The sequence below is a fragment of the Chiloscyllium plagiosum genome, chromosome 1, assembly GCF_004010195.1.
Source record: "Chiloscyllium plagiosum isolate BGI_BamShark_2017 chromosome 1, ASM401019v2, whole genome shotgun sequence".
Taxonomy (NCBI): domain Eukaryota; kingdom Metazoa; phylum Chordata; class Chondrichthyes; order Orectolobiformes; family Hemiscylliidae; genus Chiloscyllium; species Chiloscyllium plagiosum.
In genome coordinates this window covers 33299892-33319942 of record NC_057710.1, presented here as the reverse complement: position 1 = coordinate 33319942, position 20051 = coordinate 33299892, and the positions used below count along the sequence as shown (strand labels likewise).

Here is a 20051-nt window from a genome sequence, read left to right as displayed (position 1 = left end):
GGAAATCAGGAGGGCAAAAAGGGGACACGAGATAGTTTTGGCAAATAGAATTAAGGAGAATCCAAAGGGGTTTTACAAATAAATTAAGGATAAAAGGGTAACTAGGGAGAGAATAGGGCCCCTCAAAGATCAGCAAGGCGACCTTTGTGTGGTGCCACAGAAAATGGGGGAGATACTAAATGAGTATTTTGCATCAGTATTTACTGTGGAAAAGGATATGGAAGATATAGACTGTAGTGAAATAGATGGTGACATCTTGCAAAATGTCCATGTTACAGAGGAGCAAGTGCTGGATGTCTTGAAACACATAAAGGTGGATAAATCCCCAGGACCTGATCAGTGTAGCCTAAAACTCTGTGGGAAGCTAGAGAAGTGATTGCTGGGCCTCTTGCTGAGATATTTGTATCATCGATAGTCACAGGTGAGGTGCCGGAAGACTGGAGGTTGGCAAACGTGGCGCCACTGTTTAAGAAGGGTGGTAGAGGCAAGCTAGGGAACTATAGACCTGTGAGCCTGACCTCGACGGTGGTCAAGTTGTTGGAGGGAATCCTGAGAGATAGGATGTACATGTATTTGGAAAGGCAAGGACTGATTCAGGATAGTCAACATGGTTTTGTGCATGGGAAATCATGTCTCACAAACTTGATTGAGTCTTTTGAGGAAGTAACAAAGAGGATTGATGAGGGCAGAGCGGTAGATGTGATCTATATGGACTTCAGTAAGGTGTTCGACAAGGTTCCCCATGGGAGACTGATTAGCAAGGTTAGATCTCATGGAATAAAGGGAGAACTCGCCTTTTGGATAAAGAACTGGCTCAAGTGGGTGGTGGTGGAGGGTTGTTTTTCCAGAGTGGAGGCCTGTGACCAGTGAAGTACCACAAGGATCGGTGCTGGGTTTTTGTCATTTACATAAATGATTTGGATGCAAGCATAAGAGGTACAAAAGTAAGTTTGCAGATGACATCAAAATTGGAGGTGTAGTAGACAGCGAAGAGGGTTACCTCAGATTACAACAGGATGCAGTTTTTTTTGAAGAAATAATAAAGAGGATCGATGGGGGCATAGTGGTGGACGTGATCTATATGGACTTCATAAAGGCGTTTGTCAAGGTTCCCCATGGAAGACTGGTTAACAAAGTTAGATCTAATGCAACACAGAGAGAACTAGCCATTTGGACACAGAACTGAGTGTCGGAAGCTGAGGGGTGACCTTCTAGAGGTTTATAAAATCATGAGCGGCATGGATAAGATAAATAGACCAAGTTTTTTTTCCCTGGGAGGGGGGAGTCCAGAACTAGTGTGAATAGGTTTAGGGTGAGAGGGGAAAGATACAAAAGAGAACTAAGGGGCAGAGGGTGGTGCGTGTCTGGAATGAGCTGCCAGAGGAAGTGGAGGCTGGTAAGATTGCAACGTTTAAAAGTTATGTGAATGGGTATATGAATAGAAAGGGTTTAGAGGGGTATGGGCCAAATGCTGGCACATAGGACTAGATTGGGTTGGGATGTCTGGTTGGCATGGATGAGTTGAGCCGAAGGGTCTGTTTCCATGCTGTACATCTCTGACTCTGTCATTAAGCTTTATCACAGTATTGTAATATTTATTTACTTATAATTCCTTTTGCTTTTGGCATTTCTGATTTATATGTCAGTTCACTATCCTTCATGACAGCAACCACTCTTGGATTTGACAGGTGGTTTTACTGCTGAATGCTGATTTCGCCCGTCTTTGGTATATACTGAACTATTGTAGAATTTTTGATTCCTAATCATGTTTGAAATGTGCTATTCCATTCATAATGAAATATTTATTTATTGAGTTTTGAAAAGTGCCATAAATAACATTGCTATTTAAAATAGTATGATGTGATTTGAATGTTCATTGTGGTTAATTGTATGTACCTCTATCTATTTTACCTTTTCCACTATCGCTTTCCATCTCCCTTTTTTCCTGGACATTATGCCTTTGGTAAAACATTTTTCTTATGAAGTTGACTTTCAAATGTTATGATCCACTATGATCTGCTTCTGTCATGCAGTCAATGTCTGTGTCATTGTTCGGTATAAAACTGAATGATGCATACATCCAGTACATAGATGTTTGCAATAAAATTTTCAGTTTTCATGCACACTTGATTGCCACAGGCTAGATCAATAAGACAACACTAGTCATCTAACACCAATTACTTCTCATTGTTCTTACTTGCGTTGAATGATGTGCAATTTGTAAGTAACAGGATCCTATATTTATTTCCATTAAATGCTTCAAGCAGGTTCCCACAAGAAATTGAGTGATGAATTTGATCTTAAATCTCTAATTTTAATAGGACTTTTAAAAAATTTTAAAAACATAGCTGTAAAAGGGAATGGCAACATTTGATTTCGTTTCAATTTTTAAAGGAAAGTTTAAAATTTATTGAAAGACATTCCAAAGTGTATTGTATTAAGATTTTCAATTATGTTATGCTGAAACTGTAGTATTTTCATAAGTAATGTACGCTAATGAGTTCAGAGTAGAGTCAGATTACAGATTTGTCTCAAAATTCCTGAAACATCCATGAAAATTCAATCATAGGCAACCACTCAGAAGTCCATGTACGTTGAATGGGAGAAGCAGCTCCTCACCAACATGCATTTAGTCTCTCCCACTGTTGTTCCTGATAGATTCACTATGAATGTTTCAGTAGCAAACACCGATGAGAAACAACATGTAATTGAAAGAGCAGTGAGCAAGGTAAGTAAGCAAGAAAGGAAATTGTCCAAGCACATCCCTTCATCTGTTTGCAGTTGGCAGACAGCTGAGTATACTTAGCTACCTTGCTTGTGAAAAACTTGGAACATAATGTTTGATGTCAGATGTGATTTTTTTTGATAAATGTGGACAGCACTTGCTAGTCAAATCCAAGTCTGCTATGAATTATACTAACAAATTAAATTCAGTTTTTGGCTCAAAATGTGGATCACTTCTACTTGCTACAAACTAAATATATTTATGTGCAGGGCCCTGACCTCTGCAATCAAAAAGAATATTCTGGCATATTTGTTTGAATTAAACAAAAGAGGGCCAATCAATTTCCCTGGCAAAATCTTGATTAATCAGAGTCTGCCTCTCAACTAATGAATACCTTTTTCTCATGTAGCATGCACTGTTTCTCCCTTTGTTCTTGTTTGTCCTGAGGAATGCAAGATGAAAAGCTTTTGATGTTTATATCAGTAATAAACTTAATTTGTTCCGTTTTCTAAGTGAAAGTCTGATTTTATTGTGAAAATATTGAAACTGTTGGAATATGTATCACTATTGTTGCTGTAATTTTATTTACCAGCATTGCTGCCCACCTTGTAATAGAATTAACAGATCAATTTTGATTTGGAGGTGCCTGTGTTGGACTGGGATGTACAAAGTTAAAAGACCTGGTGTTGTGTGATTTTTAACTCCGATCAATTTTGGCACCTTTTAGAGCTATTTCCACCAGATGACGACCAAGCATGTCAATCTTCGTTTCTGTTGTGACTTTTGAAAAAGATGACATTTTGCATTGTATCTGCACACCGCTTAACCCATCAGAAAAGAATGATTTCTGTTCATTTTTGTAAGATTTCTACATGACATGCATGGAGTTTTGCCTATCTTGACAAACCAGTTTCTGAAAATGGGGTCTTCCAATTTCATAGATTGTGAAAGGCAAAGCTTGAATATGAGCTGAATTGGCAGATTATGATTTTTGTTTTTTTTTAACCAAGTGTCAGTATTGTAAAGCCTTCCCTCTGCCTGGATCAGTTGAGCTGAATAAAAACAGAGAATGTTGGTATTATGTAGTGAGCATCTGTAGAGAGAAACACTAATATTACAGGTCAATAAGCTTTCATCAGATCTCCAATAGCATCCACAATATTTTGATTTTGTTGAGTTGGATTGAGTAGCTTGTTTCTTTGTTGGACATGCAATGTAATATGGTAAACATCTTTATCGGTCATGAAGAGGGTAACAACCAATATTGACTAATTTCAACAATATTCCATTTATGTACAGTTACAAGGTCACTGATTTGCTGTTATTGAGAGATGAATTTGGTTTTGTTACATAAGAGCTTTGATTTTCTTACTTATTTTGGGATTCACATTCTGCACTTTATTACTTTCAAAATATTGGAAGCTGTTATCTTTGGCAATAAGTACCAATTGTTCTGAACACTTATTGTCTGATTCTTTTTTAACCACTGAGATTAATTTGATTGATTGAAACTTTGTTAAGCATGATCTGTGTTGATTCTGTGTTAAGAAAGTGTAATGATGTGGAGGTGCCAGTGTTGAAGTGGGCAAACAAAGTCAGAAATCACGTGAAACTAGGTTCTCACCCAACAGTTTTTTAAAATGTCCCAAACTTTCACAATGCAATCCCTTTGTCAGGCACAGTGAGAGAGCAGGGCACACAGAGTTTATAGGCAGAGAGATCAAAAGATCATACAACTGGTGTGAGTGGAAGTGTCAGATAATAAGCCTCTGCAGGTGACCAAGGGTATTAGCTGGTGTATGATGTGTTTATGAAGTTAGTGTCAAAGATGTGCTGTCATGACAGTCAGGCAGAGCGAGGAATATACAAATAGTGCCATCACTGGTCAGACACTGAATTGTTAGGTGTGAGGCTTTGTTCAGAAACTGTATCAAAGTTTTAACAAATCAAGCTGGTTCTATTCTGAAACCTGGAATTTATAAGATGCCACATAAGATTGCACATTGTGTGGCTTTTGAACAAAACAAAATCTACAAATACACATCTTTGATGGAATGATTCACCCCATAGATTTGTGTATATGTGAGAGAGAAAGTGTGCATGTATGTGAGTGTGTAATAAGTAATTTAAAACTGTGCAAACTAAGGTAGAGAGATCTTAGCAATTTATCAAGGTGATGCTACCAAAAGAGAAAAGTAAGGAAGAATTTACATATACAGAACAGAGTAGTGGGGTCACCTGTGGTGCGACAAGAACGCAAGATCATGTTTGAGGCTGTCTTGGGTATGAAACTTAGGCATCAATCCCTGCTCAGCGATTCTGCGTTGTTGTGTATCTTGGAGTCAGCCTTGGAGAGCACTTAGCTGAAGGTCGAAGACTGAATATCCTTGACCACTGAAGTGTTCCCTGACTGGGAGGGGACATTCCTGGATGTAGGTTTGCTCGATATGTTGTCCCAGTCGAAGTGTCCCAGGATCCATGAACACCAGCTAGTCACAAAACGACATGACCCTCTCTCACTAGTATCCTTACATACAGATAAGGAAGGACACCACTTCGACTGGGACAACATATCCATCTTAGGACAAGCCAAACAGAGATATGCAAGAGAATTCCTAGAAGCATGGCATTCCAACTGGAACTATATCAACAAACACATCGAGTTAGATCCATCTACCACCCCCTGAGAAAACAGGAAATGACATCACAGGAAAAAATCACTAACCCAAATATATAAATAGAAAGCAGGAATCATGTACACTGCTTCGCCTGAGGCCCACTGAAGATGTTACCTAGTAGGGTGATGAAACGCCTGGAAATGAACCTCCCAGCTCAGCGAGAAACATTCTCAAAACTCGCTAAGGGGGCATTCCTGTCTGGCAACTGTGCGGTGTGCATTCATCCATTGTCTTAGCATTTGCATGGTCTTGCCAATATACCTTGCTTTGGCCTGAATCACATGAGTATCTGCCGTGAACATGTGACAGTAGTATCCAAGTCAATCATAGTCCAAGCCAACCAGTTGCAGAAGTTGTCATGGTGTGGTACTGTGGTTGATGTTGTCCTGAAGGCTTGTGGTTTGTTGCGAAGGTCTGTTTAAGGTTTGGCATTTGTTTGAAGGTGAGAAGTGGAGGCAAAGGGAAGATTTTAGTAAGATGCTCATTGTCATCTGACGTTAAAGGCTGTGAAGAACCTGGCATAGTACTGGATGATGAAGGGTACTGTATCAGTCTTATCCTGTGTCTGTTTTCTGCAGAGACTTATTATCTGGCACTCCACTCACACCAGTTGTATGGTCTTTTGATCTCTCTGCTTATAAAATCTGTGTCTGTGTGCCCTGCTCTCACTGCACCTGACAAAGGGGCTGTGCTTTGAAAGCTTGAGACTTCAAGTAAATCTGTAAGAAAATGCAAGTCTTTGAGGGAAAAAAAATACAGTTTAGTAAAACTGAAGGTATAATTGAAATCACACTATGAATAAATTGGTTACCTTGTTTGCCTACATAACATGGATTGTGAAGTGTTAGTGTTTTTGGATGTGAAGCACAAATGAATGCAACAATCCTCTCCTTTTACCCCAGATTTTCTCCAGCAGAATGGCTAGGCAACAGATCTTTTCACTGCTGAATACAATTACTATGGTACGGTATCAGACTCGTAATGGCTCAGATGTGCAGAATAGATACTTTTGTCCAAGGATAGCAGTATAACTGAGTCATTTAATACAGGTCCATCTCTTGTAAGGTGTTAACCTTTGTGTTATTTTCCTTTCAATATATTACTCTGCGATATCTTTGCTGACACCTCAGTGTCAAATTTACTTTATAAGGTTGCTTTGAAGTGCTTTGGGATATTCAAATTAACAATGCTAAATTAGTACAAGTTGTTACTTGGTCAGTGCAGTCGGTTTTATAAATAGGTTTAGTAGTTATTGTTTAAATAAATATGCTTCGATAAATTGTGACCAAAAAGATGTTTCCAGGGATGTTCAATGTTTGCTGTGTTAATCAGCTCAAGTTTGAGGTTCACCAACAGCGGATCAGCGAAGTATAGATTGGAAGCTTATGGAATGTCTTACTGCTCACATACCAGTTATATGGAATAAAGTGATTGAAAGGAAAACTAATGAGATGAATAGTGAGACAGTTGTGAACTGGTAATAAAACTCCACCAAAGAAAAGACGTGAGTTACGACCAGAATTTTTTTTAAGGTCTGATCATTCTGAATTTTTCATATTTCCATCTATGACATTTCTACAGTTTGGGGGAACAGTAGGATGAATGTGAGAAGCATGATGTAATATGGACCTCTCTTACATTTTTTTGTTGTTTGCCATAGCAACAGAAAATGTCACTGTATAGGTATTCACAGATGTTAAAAATGTGATATTACAGATTGAACAAAAGCAGCTTATTCAATTAAAATTTAAGTTGCAGTGGTCACATTTGCTGATTTGTTAGGTGATAACAAGTGAACTGTTCAGTAATAACCTCCAGTCAACTTCACAAACGTTGATTATCTTGTCATTATCACATTGCTGTTTGCAGGGACAGTTTCATTTCCTAAATTACAACAGTAATTAACTATATACTTCAAAAGTACTTGTTGCAAATGCACTGGTGACCTTATGAATGATCACACTGTTCAGTACTGTACATGCCAGGAGCCCTGATAATGTCAGTTCATTGAGAAAAGTATTTGCCACCTATGCAGACTTGCTGCAATTGCAGTTCACTGTCCAGGTACTGGTATAATGGATGGGTGTACTGGTGTATGCAGTCAGTCTGGCTGTCATTGGTTGTATCGTTGACCCTCCTCACCCCCCCCCCCCCCAAGTGACATTGACTCCCAAAGATATTCATTTTGGCCCATGTTCACTTTGGTGGTCAGTCTGTGGTTTTACATTTTTTTCTGTGTGTAATGCCATACATGTTTTTGTTTGGTTATGTCTTATTGTAATCTCTTAGAATCATAGAATCTCTGCAGTGTGGAAAAAGGCCTTTGGATCCATTGAGTCTGCACTGAACCTCTGATTCTTGTAGCTGTCATCTGTAAGAGGGTCGGTTAGCTCAGTTGGCTGGGCAGTTGGTTTTCAGTGTGAGTATGCTAGTGTGAGAGTTTGCAAGGATCAATGCGGGGATGTTTATTATTTTTCATATGTATTAAGATATGTTTGGATGAAAATGTTGGTAGTCTGATTAGTAATTTTGCAGATGACATCAAAATTGGTGGAGTTGTGAATAGTGAGGAAGGATATCAAAGGATACTGCAGTATCTAGATCAGTAGAAAGCTGGGCAGAGATATAGCAAGAGTTTAATCCAGTCAACTGAGAGTTAATGCATTTTGGAAGTCAAATGCAAGTGGAAGTTATACAGTAAATGGCAGGACCCTTGGGAGTATTGATATACAGAGGGATATACAATATCCCCTGAAAGTGGCAACTCAAGTAGATAAGCTGATAAGATATACGGTGTGGTTTTTAAAATATTCACTTTTGGGATTTGAGCGTCATTTGCTGCCCAGCATTTTATTTCCCATCCCTAGTTGCCCTTGAGAAGGTGGTGGTGAGCTGCCTTTTTGACCCGCTGCAGTCAATGTGCTGTTGACTCAATGCCCTTAGGGAGGCAATTACTGGATTTTGCGACAGTGAAGGAATGACAATATTCCCAAATCAGGATGGTGAGTGACTTGGATGGAAACTTGCAAGTGCTGGTGTTATCATATATCTGTTGCACCTGTTTTTTTTAGATGGTCATGGGTTTGAACGGTGTTGTCTAAGCATCTAAGGTGAATTTCTGCAATGTCTTGCAGCTAGTTTTTTTAAAAATGTGGGATGTGGGTGTCGCTGGCTGGCCAGCATTTATTGCCCATCCCTAATTGCCCTTGAGAACGTGGTGAGCTGCTTCCTTGAACTGCTGCTTGAACATATTGCTGCTGCTGCTGCTACTACTGAGTGTTGGTTGTGGATGGGAACACCATTAAATGTCAAGGGTTGGTGATTAGATTGTCTGTTATTGGAGATGGTCACTACCTAGCATTTGTGTGGTGCGAATGTTACTTGCTACTTGCCAGTTGACTACCTGGATACTGTCAAAATCTTGTTGCATTTGAACATTGACAGCTCCATATCTGAGGAGTTGCAAATGGTACTGAACATTGTGCAATGATTGGCGAACACCCCAATTTCTGACCTTATGGAGGGAAGGTTATTGATGAAGCAGCTAAAGATGGTTAGCTTAGGACACTAGAGGATGTCCGGGTGTTGAGATGACTGAACCCTAACAAATACAGCCAATATGTGCCCGGTATTACTTCCGAACAGCAAAGAGTTTGCTCCTGATTCCAGTTTTATTAGGGCTTCCTGATTCCACACTTGAGTCAAGAGGTGTCACTATCACCTCACTTCTGGAATTCAGCTCTTTTGTCCGTGTTTGTCCCTGGCTGTAATGAGGACCGGGGCTGAGTGGCTCCTGGTAGTACCCAAAGTGGACACCAATAAGCGGGTTATTGCTGAGCAGGTGCTACTTGAGCAGGTGCTACCGTGGGCAGCACGTTGGCACAGTGGTTAGCACTGCTGCCTCGCAGCGCCAGAGACCCGGGTTCAATTCCCGCCTCAGGCGACTGACTGTGTGGAGTTTGCACTTCTCCCCGTGTCTGTGGGTTTCCTCCGGGCGCTCCGGTTTCCTCCCACAGTCCAAAGATGTGCAAGTCAGGTGAATTGGCCATGCTAAATTGCCCGTAGTGTTAGGTAAAGGGGTAAATGTAGGGGTATAGGTGGGTTATGCTTCGGCGGGTCAGTGTGGACTTGTTGGGCCGAAGGGCCTGTTTCCACACTATAAGTAATCTAATCTAATCTAATACTGATGGCATCCTCCACAACTTTGATCATCAACCGACTGGGACAGAAATTGGCCAGGTTGGATTTGTCCTGCTTTGTCAGTAAATGATATAACTAGGCAATTTTCCACATTGTCGGGTAGATGCCATTATTGAAACTGTACTGGAAGAGCTTGGTTAGAGAAGGGGCAAGTTCTGGAGCACTCTTCTGGAGTGTTGTTAGGGCTTATTGTCTTTGCAGTATACAATGTTTCCAACTGTTTCTTGATATCACTTGTATTGAATTGAATTGACCGAAGGTTGCTGTGAGATGCTGGGGCCCACTGGAGGAGGCAGAAATGAATCATTCACTTGACACTTCTGGCTGAAGATTTGCAATAATGCATTGGGCTCTTTCATCTTGAGTTTGGGAATATTGTAGAACCGCCACCTCAAGGGAGTTGTTTAATTCAGGACTGGCTATGGCAGGCTGCAGAGCTTAGATCTGACCTGTTAGTTTTGGAGTCACTTAGCTTTGTCTATCACTTGTTTATTATTAGATTAGATTAGATTACTTTGTGGAAACAGGCCCTTCGGCCCAACAAGTGCACACCGACCCTTCAAAGAGCAACCCACCCAGACCCATTCCCCTACATTTACCCCTTCAACTAACACTACGGGCAATTTAGCATGGCCAATTCACCTGACCTGCACATCTTTAGACTGTGGGAGGAAACCGGAGCACCCGGAGGAAACCCACGCAGACATGGGGAGAATGTGCAAACTCCACACAGGTGGGAATTGAACCCGGGTCCATGGCGCTGTGAGGCAGCAGTGCTAACCACTGCCACCGTGCCACCCCCAATGTGCCACCGTGCTTTTTAGTGCTTTTATACTTTTTAGTGCATAAGTTGTCTTGTTCTGTAGCTTCGTTGGGTAAACACCTAGGTATGTCTGGGGCTGCTCCTGGCATGGACTGCTTGATGGTGATGCGTACTTAATGAGTACTTTGCATTGGTATTCACCGAGGAGAGGGACATGGTGGATGTTGAGGTTAGGGGTAGGTCTTTGATCACTCTAGGTCAAGTAGGCATAAGGAGGAAAGAAGTGCCGTGTGTTCTAAAAGGTATTAAGGCGGACAAGTCCCCAGGACCGGATGGGATGTATCCAAGGATACTGAGGGAAGTGAGAGAGGAAATAGCTAGGGCTATCTTTGCAGCATTCCTGAAAGGAGGTCCCAGAGGACTGGAGAATTGCTAATGTTATCCCTTTGTTTATGAAGATAGCAGGGATAATCTAGGTAATTACAGACTTGAGGTTCCCCACACTAGGCTGATGAAGGTGAAGTTACATGGTTTCTGGGATGTTCTAGCTAGATGGATAGAGAGCTGTTTGGGCAACAGGAGACAAAGTAGTGGTGGAAGGGAGCTTCTCAAAATGGAGACCTGTGACTGATGGTGTCCCACAGGGATCCATGCTGGGACCACTGTTTGTGATATACATAAATGATTTGGAGGAAGTTGTAGGTTGCCTTGCTAGCAAATTTGCAGATGACAGGAAGGTTGGTGGAGTAGCAGATAGTGAAGGGGACTATCAGAGAATAAGCAGAATATAGATAGATTGGAGAGTTCGGCAGAAAAATGGCAGATGGAGCTCAATCCAGACAAATGTGAGGTGGTGCATTTTGGAAGATGCAATTCCAGAGCAAACTATGCAGTAAATGGAAAAGTCCTGGGGAAAATTGATGTACAGAGATCTGGGTGTTCACGTCCATTGTTCCCTGAAGGTGGCAGCGCAGGTCAGTAGAGTGGTCAAGGCAGCATACGGCATGCTTTCCTTCATCAGACGGGGTATTGAGTACAAGAGGTGGCAGGTCATCTTACAGTTGTATAACTTTGGTTCAGTCACATTTGGAATACTGCGTACAGTTCTGGTTGCCATATTACCAACAGGATATGGATGCTTTGGAGAGGGTGCAGAGGAGGTTCATCAGGATGTTGTTGGTATGGAAGGTGCTAGCTATGAAAAGAGATTGAGTAGATTAGGATTATTTTCATCCGAAAGAAGGTGGTTAAGAGGGGATCTGATTGAAGCCTACAAAATCATGAAAGGTGTAGACAAAGTAGATACAAGAAACATTTTCCCAGAGTGGGGGACTAAATTACTAGGAGTCACGAGCTCAAGGTGAGCAGGGCAAAGTTTAGGGGAGATATGTGGAAAGCTCTTCATGCAGAGGATGGTAGGTGCCTGGAATGCGTTACCAGCGGAGGTGGGAGGGGTGGGAACGATAGCGTCATTTAAGATGTATCTAGACAGATACATGAAGGGACAGGGAGCAAAGGGGTACAGATCCTTCGAAAATAGGTGGCAGATTTGGATAGAAAATCTGGATTGGCACAGGCTTGGAGGGCCGAAGGGCCTGTTCCTGTGCTGTAATGGTTCTTTGTTCTTTGTGCAGGCAGATTAGTTTGGTGCAGACATGGTAGGTCGAAGGGACTGCTCCTGTGTTGTAAAGTTCCATGCTGTATGTAATGTTTTAAGAGGTTACAGGTTAGATGTCATATAAAACATTAGTTTCTTTAGTGGAAAGTTAATTAAGAACCTGCCGTCATGCTAACTATATTGGATGTAGTTTGCATTGCATATCATGTGAGATATTTAGAGAATTGATATCGACCAAGAGTTTCTACTTTGGAGATGATCAAAGATCCAAGTATGAATTGTGCGTGAAATGATGGTAATTCTGCCAAGAAAAAGTTTTTTATTCAGGTTTCTGTTCTGGTTCAATGTGTGGCATGGTGGCTTAATGGTTGGCATTGCTACCGCACAGTACCATAGACCTGGGTTTGATCCCAACCTTGAGTGACTGTGTGGAATTAGTATGTTCGTCCTGTGTCTGCATGGGTTTCCTTGTCAATTTACATTAGCTATGCCCCTCGTGATTTTATAAACCAATATAAGCTCACCCCTCAGCCTCCGACGCTCCAGGGAAAACAGCCCTAGTCTATTCAGCCTCTCCCTATAGTTAAAACTCTCCAACCTTGGCAACATCCTTGTAAATCTTTTCTGAACCCTTTCAAGTTTCACAACATCCTTCAGATAAGAGGGAGACCAGCATTGAGTGCAATATTCCAAAAGTGAACTAACCAATGTCCTATACAGCTGCAAAATGACCCCCCAACTCCTATACTCAATGCTCTGACCAATAAAGGAAAGCATACCAAATGCCGCCTTCACTATCCTATCAACTGCGACTCCACTTTCAAGGACGCAGGAGCTTGCACTCCAAGGTCCCTTTGTTCAGCAGCATTCCCCAGGACCTTACAATTAAGTGTATAAGTCCTGCCCTGATTTGCCTGTCCAAAATGCAGCACCTCACATATATCTAAATTAAACTTCCTTGCTGTCCACTACATCTCCAATTTTGGTGTAATCTGCAATCTTACTAACTATACCTCCTATGTTCATATCCAAATCATTTATACAAATGATGAAAAGTAGTGAACCCAGCACCAATCTTTGTGGCACACCACTGGTCACAGGCCTCCAATCTGAAAGACACCCCTCCAGCAAAACCCTTTGTCTTTTACCTATGAGCCAGTTCTGTACCTAAAGGCTAGTTCCCCCTGTATTCCATAAGATCAAACCTTGCTAACCAGTCTACCATGAGGAACCTTGTCAAATGGCTTACTGGAATCCACATAGAATCACTTTCACCGCTCTATTCTCCTCGATCCTCTCCACTACTTCAAAAAACTCAATCGTTACTGAGACATGATTTCCCATGCACAAAACCATGTTAACTATCCCGAATCAGTCCTTGTCTTTCCAAATGCATGCACATCCTGTCCCTCAGGATTCCCTCCAACAACTTGCGCGCCGCCGATGTCCAGCTCACCGGTCTATTATTCCCCAACTTTACCTCACAATCTTTCTTAAATAGTGGCACTGGGTTAACTACCCTCCGGTCTTCTGGCAACTCGCCTGTGACAATCGATGATCCGGATATCTCAGTAAGGGGACCATCAATCACTTTCCTAGCGTCCCACAGAGTTCTAGGGTACATGTGATCAGGTCCAGAGAATATATCCACCTTTATGCACTTTAAGGCGTCCAGCACCACCATCTCTGTAATTGGGCATTTTTCAAGGTGTTGCTATTTATTTCCCCACATTCTGCATTTTCCATGTCCTTCTCTACAGTAAACACTGATGCAAAGTACTCATTTAGTATCTCCCTCATCTCCTTTGGTTCCACACATAGGCTGCCTTGCTGATCTTTGAGGGGCCCTATTCTCTTCCTAGTTACCTTTTGACCTTAGTGTATTTATAACATCTCCTTGGATTCTCCTTAACCCTATTTGCCAGAACTATTTCATGGCCTGACTTTGCCCCCTCGATTTCTGTCTTATGTGCACTCCTATTGCCTTTATACTTTTAAGGATTCCCTTGGTCTCTGCTCTCTATACCTGACGTATGCTTGCTTACCTTTTTTTTTGGCCAAAACCTCAATTGGGTGATACCTTGTACATGCTGGACCACTGACTTTAAGGTATTAATGGATGGAGAGGAGGTTGGTGATTCATATTTAGACACTTTTTTTTTCTTTTCACAGCCTTCAATATACTAGCAGAGTTGTAAAAACATTGCTGTACAACTTCATTCGGCAAGAGAAGTGCCCATCTCCAAGGACTCGGATTTTTGAACAGACCTCTGAAGGAAGTGGTTTGCTATATGGATTAGCTTCTGGTGTGGCATGTAAGTGTGTTTGATTATTGAGTTACAGGTATGTGACTAAAATGGAACAAAATTGTAAGATGTTTGCAACACAGAAGGTGGCCATGTGGCACCAGAGTCCATACTGGCTCTGAAGAATAGTTTAATTAGTCTTTCTCCCATATCCAGTCTCTGTATACTTGCAAGGAATACAGGGAAAACTAGCCATTTGGACACAAAACTGGCTTGAAGGTAGAAGACAGTAGGTGGTGGTGGAGGGTTGCTTTTCAGACTGGAGGCCTATGATTTGTGTAATGCCACAAGGATCGGTGTTGGGTCCACTGCTTTTTGACATTTATATAAATGGTTTGGATATGAACATAGGAGGTATAGTTAGTAAGTTTGCAGAGGATACCAAAATTGGAGGTGTAGTGGGCAGTGGCGAAGGTTACCTCCATAATACAATGGGATCTTGATCATATGGGCCAGTGGGTTGAGGGCTAGTAGATGGAGTTTAACTTGGATAAATGTGAGGTGAGATAAATTTTGGAAAGGCAAATCAGGGCCAGACTTATACACTTAATGGTAAGGTCCTAGGGAGTGTTGCTGAACAAAGAGACCTTGGAGTGCAGGTTCGTAGTGAAGTCTCAGGGAGATAGGGTAGTGAAGAAGGCGTTTGGTCTGCTTTCCTTTATTGGTCAGTGCATTGGGTATAGGAGTTGGGAGGTCATGTTGTGGCTATACAGGACATTGGTTTTGGCACTTTTGGAATATTGCGTGAATTCTGGTCTCCCTCTTAACGGAAGGATATTGTGAAACTTGCAAGGGTTCAGAAAAGATTTAGAAAGATGTTGCCAGGGTTGAAGGTTTTGAGCTGTAGGGAGAGGCTGAATAGGGTGGGTTGTTTTCCCTGCTGCGTCGGAGGCTAAGGGGTGACCTTTATAGAGGTTCACACAATCATGAGCATGGATAGTGTAAATAGGCAATATCTTTTCCTTGGGGGGGGGGGGGCATCCAGAGGGCATAGGTTTAGGGTGAGGGGAAAGATTTAAGATGGACCTAAGGGGCAACATTTTCACATAAAGGGTGGTAAGTGTATGGAATGATCTACCAAAGGAAGTGGAGGATCTGGCACAACGACAACATTTAAAAGGCACCTGGATGAGTATATGAATAGCAAGGGTTTAAGAAGGATGTGGGCCAAGTGCTGTCAAATGGGACTAGATTATTTTTGGATATCTGGTCGGCATGGCCGAGTTGGAGCATAGGATCTGTGTCTGTGCTGTAAATCTCTTTGGCTCTAAGGGAATAAAGAAGAACAGTACAACAAAGGAACACACCTTCGGCTTTCCAAACTAAAATTCTTTGTCTCTATGCAGTCCATGTACCTCTCTTCCCTTTTGTGTTCAAATGCCAGTCAAGATTCCTCTTAAATTTTGTTATTATATCTGTCTCCATGACAACCTCTGGCAGTGTATTCCAGATAGTTACCCTGTGACTGGGATATCATAGCAATTACAGAGTCAGGGCTGGGCAGAACTGACAGCTTAACATTCCAGGATATAAGTGCTACAGGAAGGATAGAAAGGGAGGCAAAAGAGGAGGGGATTTTACCTTTCCAGTATGGGTTGGGTGCTGGCAGGTGGGACTAGATTGGGTTGGGATATCTGGTCGACATGGATGGGTTGGACGAAGGGTCTGTTTCCATGCTGTAAATTTCTATGACTCTATGACTGAGGTCTCAGTGGGGGAGCAAATTTGGGGCCACCGACCCCAAAGTTGTAAAATAGTGATGGAAAAGGATAGACCAGAACTAAAAGTTGAAGTTCTAAATTGGAGCAAGGCCAATTTTGACAGGATTAGGCAAGAACTTTCAAAAGCTGATTTGGGGGCAGATGTTCACAGTTAAAGGGACAGCTGGAAAATGGGAAGCCTTCAGAAATGAGATAACGAGAATCCAGAGAAAGTATATTCCTGTTAGGGTGAAAGGCTGGTAGGTATAGGGAATGCTGGATGACTAAAGAAATTGAGGGTTTGATTAAGAAAAAGAAGGAAGCATATGTCAGGTATAGACAGGATAGATCAAGTGAATCCTTAGAGTATAAAGGCAGTGGGGGTATACTTGAGGGAAATCAGGAGGACAAAAAGAGGACATGAGATAGCTTTGGCAAAGCTCAAGACAAGGGCCCCTCAAGGATCAGCAAGGCGGCCTTTGTGTGGAACTGCAGAAAATGGGGGAGATACTAAATGAGTATTTTGCATCAATATTTACTGTGGAAAAGGATAAGGAAGATATAGGAAGTAGCGAAATAAATGGTGACACCTTGCAAAATGTCCATCTTACAGAGGAGGAAGTGCTGGATGTCTGGAAATGCATAAAGGTGGATAAATTCCCAGGACCTGATCAGGTGTAGCCTAGAGCTCTGTGGGAAGCTAGGGAAGTGATTGCTGGACTTGGTGAGATATTTGTAACATCGATAGTCACAGGTGAGGTGCCAGTAGACTGGAGGTTGGCAAACGTGCCACTGTTTAAGAAGGGTGGTAAGGATAAGACAGGGAACTATAGACAGTGAGCCTGACGTTGTGGTGGTCAAGTTGTTGGGGGGAATCCTGAGGGACAGGATATACATGTATTTGGAAAGGCAAGGACTGCTTTAGGGATAGTCAACATGGCTTTGTATGTGAGAAATCATGTCTCACAAACTTGACTGAGTTTTTTGAAGAAATATCAAAGAAGATTGATGAGGACAGAGCAGTAGATATGATCTGTATGGACTTCAGTAAGGCGTTCGACAAGGTTCCCCATGGAATACTGATTAGCAAGGTTAGATCTCTCGGAATACAGGGAGAACTCGCCATTTGGATACAGAACTGGCTCGAAGGTAGAAGACGGAAGGTGGTAGTGGAGGGTTGTTTTTCAGACTGGAGGCCTGTGACCAGTGGAGTGCCACAAGGATCGATGCTGGGTCCTCTGCTTTGTGTTAGTTATATAAATGATTTGGATGCAAGCATAAGAGGTACAGTAAGTAAGTTTGCAGATGACACAAAAATTGGAGGTTTAGTGGACAGCAAAGATGGTTACCTCCGATTACAACAGGATCTTGATCAGATGGGCCAATGGGCTGAGAAGTGGCAGATGGAGTTTAATTCAGATAAATGCAAGGTGCTGCATTTTGGGAAAGCAAATCTTAGCAGGACTTATACACTTAATGGTAAGGTCCTAGGGAGTGTTGCTGAACAAAGAGACCTTGGATTGTAGGTTTATAGCTCCTTGAAAGTGGAGTCACAAGTAGATAGGATAGTGAAGAAGCCGTTTGGGATGCTTTCTTTTATTGGTCAGAATATGGAGTACAGGAGTTGGGGACGTCATGTTGCGGCTGTACAGGACACTGGTTAAGCCACTGTTGGAATATTGCGTGCAATTCTGGTCTCCTTCCTATCGGAAAGATGTTGTGAAACTTGAAAGGGTTCAGAAAAGATTTACAAGGATGTTGCCAGGGTTGAAGGATTTGAGCTACAGGGAGAGGCTGAACAGGCTGGGGCTGTTTTCCCTGGAGTGTTGGAGGCTGAGGGGTAACCTTATAGAGGTTTACAAAATTATGAGGGGCATGGATAGGGTAAATAGGCAAAGTCTTTTCACTGGGGTGGGGAGTCCTGAACCAGAGGCCATAGATTTAGAGGGAGAGGGGAAAGATATAAAAGGGACGTAAGGGGGAGCTTTTTCACGCAGAGGGTGGTACCTGTATGGAATGAGCTGCCAGAGGATGTGGTAGAGGCTGGTACAATTGCAATATTTAAAAGGCATGTGGATGGGTATATGAATAGGAAGGGTTTGGAGGGATATGGGCCGGGTGCTGGCAGGTGGGACTAGATTGGGTTGGGATATCTGGTCGGCATGGACGGGTTGGACTGAAGGGTCTGTTTTCATGCTGTACATCTCTATGACTCTGACTCTCTGTGTAAAGAAAAACAACAAGTTGCCTCTCACATCTCCTTTAAACTTTTTTTTGCTTTAAGTCTATGTCCCCTTGTAATTGACATTTCTACCTGAGGCAAAATACTCCCGAGTATCCATTTTATCCAGGCCTCCTATAATTTTGTAAATCTCTGACAGGTTCCCCTCGTTCTTTGACATTCATGTGAAAACAAATTAAGTTTTTCCAATCTCTCCTTAGCTAACATCATCCAAATTAAGCAACAACCTGGTAAATGACTTTTGTACTCACCAAACCCGCCTCATCCTCCTTGTAGTGTGGTGACCAGAACTGTATACAATATTGCAAATGTACCCAACTAAAATTGCTGCAACATGACTATTTATGTTCTATGCCCCATCTGTTGAAGTCAAGCACTTTGACTACCTTGCTGTCTTGTGTTGCCACGTTTGGAGAACTATGAACTTGTATGTCTCGATCCCTCTCTACATTGGTGATATGACTGGTTCTGCCGTTTACTGTATTCTTCCTTCCTGCATGCAGTCTTTCAAAATGCATCACCTCACAGTTTTCTGGATTATGCTCCAACTTACCACTTCTTTCCCAAGATTCCAGCCTATCTGTGTCTTGCTGTATCCTCTAGCAATCCTCCTCACTATGCTCAACTCCCCTGATCTTTGTGTCATCTGCAACATTACTGATCAGGCCAACTACGTTCAAGCCAAGTCTTCTCCCTTCACACGATCATTTTCCTTTTGAAACCACAAGTGAATGTGTCTCTACCTTGCAGTTAGTGAATTCCAGATCCTAATTATTTGTCTCAAGATTGGTGATGTTTTTCCACCAATCATCTTAAATCCTTAAATTTTCTGATGCTCAATCCTTCTGATGCCAATGGGAAAGGTTTTTGTCTAGTCATCTTGCGAACATCTCTAAAGTTTCCTGTCATACAAAGAGAACTTTCTCCCAACTACTACATTGCTGATGTTCATCACTCGGAGAACCACTCATGAATTTTTTATGCACCCTGTCTGAGGTCTTTGTATCCTTTCAAAAGTAAAGCAATCAGAATTGGACATAATGTTCCAGTTGAGCTCCGAATAGTGGGTTTTAAATGTTAGTCATCATTTTCTTGCTTTTGCACTTTGTTATAAAGTTCAGGATTTCATATGCCTTTTCAACTGCTTTCTCAAACTATGCTGCCAGCTTCAATGATTTGTTCACTTGTAACTAGGTCTCTATTATTGTACCCATTTGTAACTTTTGGTTTGTATTGTCTCTGTTTTCTTCCTTCAAAAGTATATCCCCTCCCACTTCTCTACTCTAAATTTCATCTTACAGTCTGTTCCTGTTGTCACAGTTTGCAACACTTCGAGGTTTTGTGTTGTCTGCACATTTTGACATGATGAATTGCACATCCAAATCCAGCTCATTAGTACATACAAGAAAGTTTGTGGTCAGAGTGCTGAAGCCTTTGGAACTCCAATGTATACAGGGGAACCTCGATTATCTGAACGTGGTGGGTGGGCACAATTTAATTCGGATAATCAATTATTCGGTTAAATGTCTTTCCTCTGGGGCTTGGAGTTTTTAAAGTCTGCTCCCTGTTCAGAAGACTGCACCTGCACACAGCGCGCGAGGCCCCGCCCCCAACCCCGTGCAACACCGTACCCCCCCAGCCCCCAACCCTGTCCAACACTGCCCCCTCCGTGCAACTCCCAACCCCATCCATCCCCACTCTCCATCTGCCCCCACAACCCTAACCCCAGCCGCCTCTCAACCCCATCTAACCCCAACCCCATCCGCTCCCACCTACTGACTGTGCCCCCACTCCCCCCATCTGACCCAACTGCCACACA

The 20051-nt window shown here is 42.2% G+C and overlaps 1 protein-coding gene across 6 annotated transcripts in view; it reads left to right on the top strand.

Annotated features, from left to right (window-relative positions):
• The window catches only part of dym (dymeclin), a 543859-nt gene that overhangs the window by 116366 nt on the left and 407442 nt on the right, over positions 1 to 20051 (top strand). For all 6 annotated transcript variants that reach the window (XM_043718287.1, XM_043718196.1, XM_043718546.1 and 3 more), the window contains one exon: positions 14157 to 14299. In XM_043718287.1, coding sequence (XP_043574222.1) covers positions 14157 to 14299 — 143 coding nt within the window. The remainder of the gene's footprint in view (positions 1 to 14156; positions 14300 to 20051) is intronic.